Raw genomic sequence first — 10,845 nt, forward strand, 5'->3', positions numbered from 1 at the left:
GCTTCATTAAACTCTGACTTGGTCCCGTTTTGAGAGACTAATTTACAATTATTTTTAACAAACTCTGGCTTGGCGCCGTTTTGAAAGACTATTTTACAATTATTTTTAACAAGAAGTTGCTTCATTCCACTATAGCTTGTGTAATTTGTGTGACTATTTTAAAGTTATTTTTTAATAAAACCTTCAAATAATAAAAAAAACACAAATGATGACATACCGTTAAATTATAGACATAATTGAAAACGATGCACAAACTAAAGCCATGTTTCCCACCCCCACCCCTAACAATAGTAAACCACGTGTTGTAATCATACTGAAAAAGTCTACCTCTGTGTTGGTGTGATACTTCTCCGTGTTCATTTTGAACCGAGAAAACTAACAGACAATTACTTACAAGCATACATAAGGCATTGTTGATTGCAATCTGTGTGTTTATCAGAGTTTATTTTCAGGTCCTACTAGCCTCCTTACGAGGTCTTTGCAGCCGGACCTGCCCCTGTGACCTTTCAGGGGAAAGTATTTAATTTTGAGCAAAAGTAGGTCAAATTTTCCTCGGTAACCCGGGTATTCGCCAAAGAATAATTTTAAGTTCAGTGCACGCTGGCCAATGAGACCTTGATTTGCCCTGGAACGTGTGATGATGATCTGATGTTGATTATGTTGAGGGCATTGTATGTGGATGATGTGTATATGCCTGGTCGGAAGTAGAGGGGTTGGTCAAATTGTTCGCGTCCGTTAGTCGTAATGTGCAATTTCGTTGAGTCTCAGTTCTCAGAGTGTCGAATGTTACATTAATGTACCCTGGGTCTTGTGGTGGTGATCTGTGAATGGTTATGTATAGTATATATAGGGTTGTTGTGTATTTGTCTAGAGCGGAAGTGGAAGGGTAAGTCAGTTGCTCGCGTCCGTCAGGCAGTCGTAGAAGGCAGTAGCTCCTCGTCGCAGTGCCCAGTGTGCAGAGTACACCGCCCCCGCACAAGCAGGCGCACACCGCGCGGACCAGACCCCGCCCGCACCAACACACGGCCCAGTCCCGAGCCTCCAACCGCCAAAGCCTTCCAATCCTGCAATCTTGGTCCAAGCTTGTCTTTAAATATTCACAGTAGCGCTTTAATTCGTTTCCATGCTTAATTTATTTCATAAGCGAGAATTGTCTCCCTTTGTTAATATTGAGCTTAGATCAGTAATGTCAATATCCGCGAATTAAATTGGCATTATCCATCACGCGCATAAGTTTTGTATCCAGTCGTAACATTTTGTTAATTTAAGTATCCAGCGTATTATAATTGATTGATAGTATAAGATTTCCATTCCGCTATGTGTTTGCTACGGAATATTGTTAATGACATCGTGGTTACACATTAAATCCAGAGGGCGACAATGCGATAGTGCGATAGTACGATGGCGACAATGCGATAGTACGATGGCGACAATGCGATAGAACGATGGCGACAATGCGACAACGCGATAGTACGATGGCGACAATGCGATAGTACGATGGCGACATCGCGATAGTACGATGGCGACCATGCGATAGTCATATCGTGCTGTTGCCATCGTTTCATCGCATTGTCACCATCGTACTATCGCATTGTGGCAATCGTACTATCGCGTTGTCGTATTGTCGTCATCTTATTATCACATTGTCGCCATCGTACTATCGCACTGTCGCCATCGTATTGTCTTACTGTCGTCATCGTTTTATCGAACTATCGCATTTTGTTCATCGTACTATCACACTGTCGCCATCGTGTTGTCGCACTGTCGTCATCGTTTTATCGCACTATCGCATTGTCACCATCGTACTATCGCACTATCGTCATCGTATTGTCGCACTGTCTCCGTCGTACTATCGCATTGTCGTCATCGTACTATCGCGTTTTTGTATTGTCGTTATCGTACTATCGCATTGTCGCCGTCGTACTATCGCGTTGTCGCCATTGTACTATCGCATTGTCGCCATCGTACAATCGCACTATCGCAAACTCTCTGGATTTTAATGTGTAACCACGATGGCCTAACGGTATTCCGTAGTTTGCTTAGGCCGATTTTGGGCTGGTATCGTTGGTCGATGCATGGTCGTTTTTTTGCCGGTGGCCGTTTTCTGGCCAGTCCGTGGCCGTTTTTTTGGCCGGTAGTGTTTGGCCACTTTTCGAACTTTCCGTTGAGATTACAGTATACTTATTAATCGTTTCATGTAGGGCTGTACTCTCTTAAAACAAGGATATCAGGAAAACTGATGGATGCTCACCAATGATGCTTTGTCGATATATGGTTTCATGGTGTGGAAAAAAGTGTGACCTTGATAAAATCTATTATTAGCCTCAGTGACCTTGACCCCAGTGACCTCAAACCTCATCAAAAAGGTAGAGGTCCATGCAAGGTACTTATATCCCAAATATATAAGAGATCGATCAAATATTGAAGGCGCTATGAGAAACTGTAACCAAAGTGTGACCTTGAGATAATCTATTATTAGCCTCGGTGATCTTGACCCCAGTGACCTCAAACCTCATTAAAAGGTAGAGGTCCATGTTAGGTACCTACATGCCAAATATGTAAGAAATCGGTAAAATATTGAAGGCGCTATGAGAAACTGTAACAAAATTGTGACGGAAAAATCTAAAAAATTTTTAGCCTCGGTGACCTTGACCTTGACCCCAGTGACCTCAAACTTCATCAAAAGGTAGAGGTTCATGAAAGATACCTACATGTCAAATATGTAAGAGATCGGAAAAATATTGCAGGTGCTATGAGAAACTGAAAAAAAATGTGACGGAAAAATATATTATTAGCCTCAGTGACCTTGACCCCAGTGACCTCAAACATCATCAAAAGGTAGAGATCCATGCAAGGTATATACATGCCAAATATGTAAGAGATCGGTAAAATATTGAAGGCGCTATGAGAAACGGTAACAAAAGTGTGACGAAAGTAAGTAAGGAACCCCAAACTGGCAACTATATGCTATATATGGGGAGTATAAATATCATAGTTGACTCGCAGGCATGTTTGAAACTTTAAACTGTTGTTCTGGTTTTATCTTCTGGAGATAGTGGTAGGGCATGAATAGGTGTTCACTACTAAATCCCTGATAAACTTAAGGACTATAGTAAATAATTGCACTGCAAAAGGTTACATTCCACTAGAAAACGGCCGGGAAAAAAGTTGCGAAACGTCGATTTTGCCTTGTGTCATGTTCTTTCTTGGTTTGAACATGGCATATCTTTTTTATTGCATAAATCGATTCCGCTAAGAATAGCCTTAAAGAAAAGGTATGGTTATGGGGGTCCTTATGTTCAAAACGTTGCATTTATTTTCGCTTAAAGGGGCCTTTTCACGTTTTGGTAAATTGACAAAATTAAACAAAAATGTTTCAGATTCGCAAATGTTCGTTTTAGTTATGAGGAAATAGTAATACTGAACATTAACCATGCTCTAAAATATTCATTTTATGCATCTTTTGACGATTTGAAAACCTGAACATTATAAAGCGGTGCAACGCGAAACGATTGAATAATTTGGAAAGATCTGTTGTCGTTATATTTTGGGAAACTACAAGGACTGTTTGTATCATAAATAAAATACATCCGCTGATAGCATGAGCACGGATGGTCGAGTGTTCTAAGCGGGAGACTTTTTACTCAAGGACTCCATGGGTCAGTGGTTCGAGTCCATTTGAGGGTTACTCTTTTTCCCTTTTTTAATTGCATTCTTGTTGTTTTTTTACTGGATATTTTTAGGTCCAATGTTTAAAATTATCAATTTAAAGCATTTAATGACAAGCTTCAATACATGAAAAAATCTATGAAAAGGCCCCTTTACAGTTGTCGCTTTTACATTGCATTATTTAGGGAAACTATTTAGTATATCTTGACATTGATTCTCGAGTCAGTCTTAGGTCTTCTTGTCGGAGAGAAGCAGTAAAATCAGCTTGCTCTCGAAACAATAACTTAATAACCAATCCATACTGAAAATTAATCCGAATAATAAGTAAAAATATCAATTTAACGCGAACACACTTACACTATTGCAACTCTTCACAGAATATGTGTCTGTCAACTCATTACGGAACATTAGAGTATTCTTTTGTGACGAAGTATTTTAACTACATGTACATTCGATACGTATAACTGTGTACGCTTTGAAAACGTCATTGCTATGAGGAGTGTGCTGGTGACATTTAAAAATATGTGCTAATTTACAGTATGGAATAATGTCTATAAATTTGGAGTCGTGGCTGATTCAATTTAAACACACGCTACCAATGTCTAGAGCTTGATCCCAACAATATGACGTATTTGTTTCGACGTAAACATATACGATCTGTTATGACGCACTATAAAATTTCGCATTCCATAAAGTCATTGTAAACAAGATGTTTTTGTGAAACAATATGTTCCCATATATTTGACCTTTGACCTTGAAGGATGACCTTGACCTGTCACCACTCAAAATGTGCAGCTCCATGAGATACACATGCATGTCAAATATCAAGTTGCTATCTTCTATATTGCAATAGTGTACATTTAATGAGCGATTTAGACCCATATATTTGACCTTTGACCTTGAAGGATGACCTTGACCTTGACCTTTTACCACTCAAAATGTGCGGCTCCATTAGATACACATGCATGCCAAATATCAAGTTGCTTTCTTCAATATTGCAAAAGCTATTCATTATTGCAAAACTTTAACCAAGGTTTTAGTTTTCCACAGACAGACAGACAGACAGACAGACAAACAGACAGACAGACAGAGGGACAGACAGACCAGACCAGACCAGACCAGACCAGACCAGACCAGACCAGACCAGACCAGACCAGACCAGACCAGACCAGACCAGACCAGACCAGACCAGACCAGACAGACAGACAGACAGACAGACAGACAGACAGACAGACAGACAGACAGACAGTCAGACAGACAGACAGACAGACAGACAGACAGACAGACAGACACACAGGCCAAAAACAATATACCCCCGATCATTCGATCCGGGGGCATAAAAAAGGAAATCAATTATCTGTATCCTAATACCAAGGCGTGCAGTGTGTACGATGGTATTTGACCGTGAAACATTTTAAGCGAGTTATGTTGCACCAAGGACTACAATTGCTACTAAAACAACAGGAGTTCAATATCATTCGACCGTTGTCCATTTTATTATTGGTGTAAATAAATGATATTTAGGTTTAAAAATTAACAGAGACAACTTTGAGTACATTAACAACAGTCAAACTACATTCAGTGAAATCGTTTTGAATAATGCGTGATTATTTCTAGTACAAACATGTCAACGCACACATGGCGATTATAACTGACTTATTTTGCGACAGAGGCAAAACACAAATGCGTGTACACTTTTAAATATATTTATGTAAAATACATATTAAATGAAGTTCGACTGTATGTCAAGCACATTCTCAATTTTACAAGGTTCACGAAACCCAGTCCATAGAATAATATTATAATATAATCATTGATCATTTGGGTTCTCTGCTATTTCATAGCGCAACCATATATCCTCTGAAGAGAGCAAATTCTCGGTTTTACACTTTAAATTTTTAAAGGTGAAGACTAGATTCTTCCACCTCACCCGGATGCTATGGCGACACATTTTCGGATATACTCGCGCTTTTCCGCAGCGTCCAACATGAATCTCGCGACATCTCGTCGACAACACACGAACCGTTTCCCTGGTGATCGAATGCTCTGAGCCACCTCGGCAAGCACAGGTTTTCCTGGAATTAAGTTTATTAACGTAAGTCTTGTTCTAAAAAAACTTAAGCAAACTGCATATGCGTAAAGTGTCGTCCCAGATTAGCCTTTGGAGTTGCAGAGGCTAATCAGGAACGACACTTTCCGCCTAGACTGGGTATTGGCTAAGAAGAGACTTCCTTAAAACGAAACATTCCAAAAAAAGCGGCAAGTATTTGCTCTGATTAGCCAGTGCGTACTGTACATGCTAATCTGGGATGTTACTTTACGCTTTTGCATTAAGGCCAGTTTTACTAGAACGCGGCTCATATAATAAGACACAAAGGTCATAATTAGTAGCTTAAATTCATAACATTGTTTTAGTTACGAAGCGTTGCAGCTTTTGTTGACAGTGCTTATTTTCGCCTTAGAGGAACGTCTTTGTACGTAAAATATCGCTACATATATAACGCAACAAATAGTTACTGAATTGTTTTAATTTAAATAAATCATTTGAAGCATTATTAAAATGAAACAGAAATGCATATAAATTTAGCTATATATTTTGACGCCATAAAACACGAAAGATAATGAAGCTCCATCAAATCTCAGACATGTTTATAAGTATCATCCAAAAGCAAGTCATTTTGGCCCATAGTATTATCCGTTTATCTGCGTTTATTTGCCGTCATACTACACATTTCTATTCATACGTGATTACGCTACTCGTGTAAATATGTTTTATGACAACTCCTCGAGAAAATGATAATATATCAATGATATTACACTACAGTCAACAGATTGGCTCTTATTGCCTCTATGAATACCTGACGTGTCAGTGTCGACCAGTTGGGGCGGCCGAACGGACGTGTACGCGATGTCGGCGCACTCCTGGTCAAAATAGTCCTCCATCTGACCCATGTTGTGAAGGGTCGGACCCAGGAACAGCGGCTTCAGTACCCAGTTGATGATGAATGGGTCGCTTCTGTCGTCTGTTATGAACAATCGGTGTGCTTAACATGCGTGATTATCATCGTTGTGTGTGTGTGTGTATATTTAGATTTTATGTTGTTAACAGTCGATGTTTACTGTATATCTTTCATATCACGGCCAATATAAGCGGTTTATTTGAACTACTTATAAATATCATAAATACTAGTAACTGCCCCTACCTCTATAAAAGTTTTGGGGAGAATTCGGTATTAACTTTTTCTTTATCACTCACCACGCTAGTTATGTGGCAGGGATGGAATTCGAGCTCAATGACCTCCATTTTATCCCAAAACAATTATAAGACCCGTAGTACACAACTCGTTGTAGAGTGGACTTGAGTTAATCTAACATCACCATAAACGCGTATAGGCCTAATCAATACAGTATCCGTGGCGTATTGGATCTATTGCCCGTCTATCTACCGGGAGGTAATGGGTTCGATCCCCACTGTGATTGTGTTCTTTATACCCCTCCCCCCCAAAATACACCAAGTCCTGGTTGACTCGAGATCGTTTCAATAAGCCATTGGCTTCTCATGCAAAATAAACAAACGGATACAACTTTACAGTCACTCAGTATAAAATAACTACGCACATTTCGTGTACCATGACGTCATGAACACCAGTCGCGTGACATTGGCCTTGCGCAAGGCCTCTACGATGGGTTTGGCGGTATCAGTGTAGAATGTGATCGTCCATAAGCTAAACCAGCTCGGAGTGGTTCCGAGACATGAGAGAACCGCGTCCTGACCCTCAAAGTGTGGCGCCATGTCGTCAGCGTTGTAGATGTTCGCTTTCACCACCTGGAGGAGTAACAACGTACATAAGAAATATTATCACGTATTAAAGACGCTCGGATGAACTCACCAGTGCACTGGCTTTGACCGTCAAAGTGTGGCGTCAGAACGTCGGCGACGAGGATATTGACAGCCATAAACTTTGGTATATAGCAATGCACTTAATCAGTGACGTATCAAAGAAGCTCATGGAAACACCAGTGCACTGGCTCGCGCCCAGACCGTCAAAAGTTGGCGACGTAAATAATTGTCGTCACCACATCTAGTGTAATATACATCCATATAAGTATAAGGACAAGCATAATACTGGCATCAGATAACGACGTAATGACCACTACCTGGGGTATGGTCCATCAAATGCAAAGCGAAGTAAACATAAACACAAAACATACGTAAAGGGAGACCGGGGTGACATTTCGCACAAGCTTACCAAGGCCAGAATAAGTATTAAGCAAGCAACTCCGAAATCTTAGTGAATCTTAGTTACAGTTTAGGTAATAAGAGATCAAATTTACCATAAATAATTATATTGGTGAAGGCTTTGGAATATTATTTAGCATTTTTTTTTAATATTTAAAAATTTATGTATGCTTGTCATATATCTATATACAGTTGGTCTTATTTAACGGAGCACTATTTTCATTTTTATATTGTATTACCCATAAAAGGGCCACTATAAAGCACGTGCTGTGTATCCTTAAATAGGACTGAGAAAACCCGTTTGTTAAAATGTTCACACTTACTGTCGTACTTATTTCGTACTAAGGTATTTTATATGTAATATAAGTTGCACAAATCTTATTTTGCCAGGGGTTCGTTACAGATAACATACTGTATACGTACTGGGCAAATTGGTAAGTTTGCGATTCGTATGAGTTGAGTCTAAAACCACAGGTGTTGGGCGCGTGTTTTTTTTCTGTCGAAATGATGACAAATGTTGTTTTATGACATATTGATAGTGTTTCAGTGACTTGGTCACGCGCCCAACACCTAACACCACTTACTTTAAGTTTTTCATGTTTCTCAGTCAACTTCTCGGGGTTTCGAACCAGCGCGGTGACGGTGTGGCCCCGTGCTAGAGCCTCTTTCACTACCTGTAGACCCGAGGGTCCTGTGGCACCTAATAACGCGATCTTCATTGTCAGTGTCCCTTGAATTGAACTGTGTTCCTAAAACGCAATGCACTTTTAAATAAAGTGCAGATAACTGTATATATCCTGCTTACGTATTACGGTGTTGATGCCCGATCTACGTATGCAAAACAAACTTGAAGACGTGCTTTTTTCGCGTAATTTATTTCTACCGCACTGTATACGTTGTGTACAATGTTTCGAGCCCAGTGTTTACATACCGTTTGACGATGACATTTACAGCTTGATGAAGCCTTATTTTAAACCCGAACACTACCTGATAGTACACACTACATACCGTCTAGTTATTTCATTTACACAACACACAAGTAGTATTGAATTTCTCGTCACAACACTTTCGTAGTTTAAACCAAGCAGTAACTATTTTAAAATTCGCCACGTTGAACACGACTTTATCAAACAGAACAGCGCTGGACTATCCTAATATTATATAAGTGTGCAAAGATCACAGTCCGCTCCTTCCAGATAAATTTAATAACAAATCGATTTCTTTCACGTGTCCATTCATCGTGTGAGCAACGTTAAGGTCGCCCAAAGGTCACAAACGAGATGATATTCAAGCGAAGTAACCACTGTTTTATCATGCCGCTAAACTCATTGGATTTGTCTCCCTATACAAACTTGTTTTTCGTGTCAATTGTTATAAATATATTTTATTGATTTGGAAATTTTACCAAAATTTTCGTTGACTAATGTTCATTTTGCTAATATGTTTCCCCACAAGCACTATTCAGCAAAAAAGTAATGTTCAAGTAAACTAATTATTTTCTTTTTGTTTTGATTCAGATGGACATATTCATTGTTTCATGTTGTGCAACGTGCTGGTCGAATACCGGGGTGATTTCAATTAATATGTCAAGTCACACAGGAAAAGCGAAAAGTTATTAACCCAATATTAGTACATACACGTATATTCAAAGTATTAAGGAAAAGCGTCATACAAGCAGTCTTTTTTACAAATTCTTAATGTTGCTTATCAAGTAATTAACTAGTAATGTTAACATTTTCCTAAGTCACAAATGTGAATTCGTTTGTTTAAGCACATCGTATACATTTTTGGAATGTATTGTATTTAAAATGGTCATATTTAAAAATATGAACAAAACTCTTGACTTTCAGATAATTATCTGTAAAATTGCAATCATAAAAAACATAAAGAATTTTTTTTTAGACCAAACGTTAAATACGTTTCATTTACTGGATTATGACTGACGACAGACTTTACACTTAAAAGTGACATACCGAGTTTGAAATATAATGCCAAAGCGCTACGAACCAAAGACAAGTCTATTGTTTAACGCTTGCATTGTTTTACCAAAATCTGTATTATTCCTATGCGGAATTCTCTTTCATACATCAAATCACCTTTCAAAGATCAAATTTGTGGTTAGTGTACGTATGAGTTGTACTGATTCTTTTCTCGTCACAGAGATCGGTTTGCATTGTTAATGAAAACATTACCGTAATCGAATCTTTTTAATATAACACATGCCTTAACCAAGATATATCTTTACTAAGATTAAAACTTTGGAATCTTGATTGAAATATAGAAAAAAACAACACACAATGTGTCAGGGAAGGTACACAATCGTTGGAATATACTAATACATCCTTCATTAAAAGATCCACGCATGCGCGAGGGTAAACGCATTTTGGTTTCTATGGAAATTACGCTGGACGCTTTATGTCTTCCGTGGAGGTTGATTCACAGCCTCTAGTTCCGCTACCGAAAGTTCGAGCCTTCACCAAACGGAAATCTAACCTGCAGATTGGTATGTTTAATATCACATGAAGTTTGTATTACGTGTGAACGTAAGTTCATTTTAAACATGTTTTGAAATGAAGTAACGGTTACAATAGAAATTAAAACAATCATTCTACTTAAACTATTTATTTTTTTAAGATTTTTTTTACATTCAAAGTTTCACGATATATTCTTGTTATAAATGATCTCAATTGCTTTGCTTAACGTGGAGTAATAAGAAATACATTATGTTGACTTTTGAGTCGTTTGTTATGTTCAAGAGCAAATCGAATCGATGAGATTTAGTCAAATACATGTTTAATAAACCTCATCATAAGGGTTAAATGATGTCGTTATTTTTCAGACATTGAAATCGAGAAAAAGCGAAAAAACAAAGGACATGGCCTATTCGGTAGAAGCTTTATACGAATTTCCGGTATTTCCGGTGAACTAGGCAGTAG

General features: G+C 38.6%; 1 protein-coding gene across 1 annotated transcript; it reads right to left on the reverse strand.

Moving 5' to 3' along the window:
• Positions 1-5,141: 5,141 nt before the first annotated feature.
• LOC127835262 (flavin reductase (NADPH)-like) lies at positions 5,142-9,171 on the reverse strand. The gene is made up of 4 exons (XM_052361599.1): positions 8,494-9,171; positions 7,288-7,495; positions 6,528-6,692; positions 5,142-5,744 (listed from the first exon to the last, which is right to left on the reverse strand). The coding sequence occupies exons 1-4, from the start codon at positions 8,626-8,628 to the stop codon at positions 5,596-5,598; spliced, it is 657 nt and encodes a 218-aa protein (XP_052217559.1). The 5' UTR covers positions 8,629-9,171; the 3' UTR covers positions 5,142-5,595.
• Between the last annotated feature and the right edge of the window lie 1,674 nt (positions 9,172-10,845).

This window comes from Dreissena polymorpha, chromosome 6 (genome assembly GCF_020536995.1).
Source record: "Dreissena polymorpha isolate Duluth1 chromosome 6, UMN_Dpol_1.0, whole genome shotgun sequence".
Taxonomy (NCBI): domain Eukaryota; kingdom Metazoa; phylum Mollusca; class Bivalvia; order Myida; family Dreissenidae; genus Dreissena; species Dreissena polymorpha.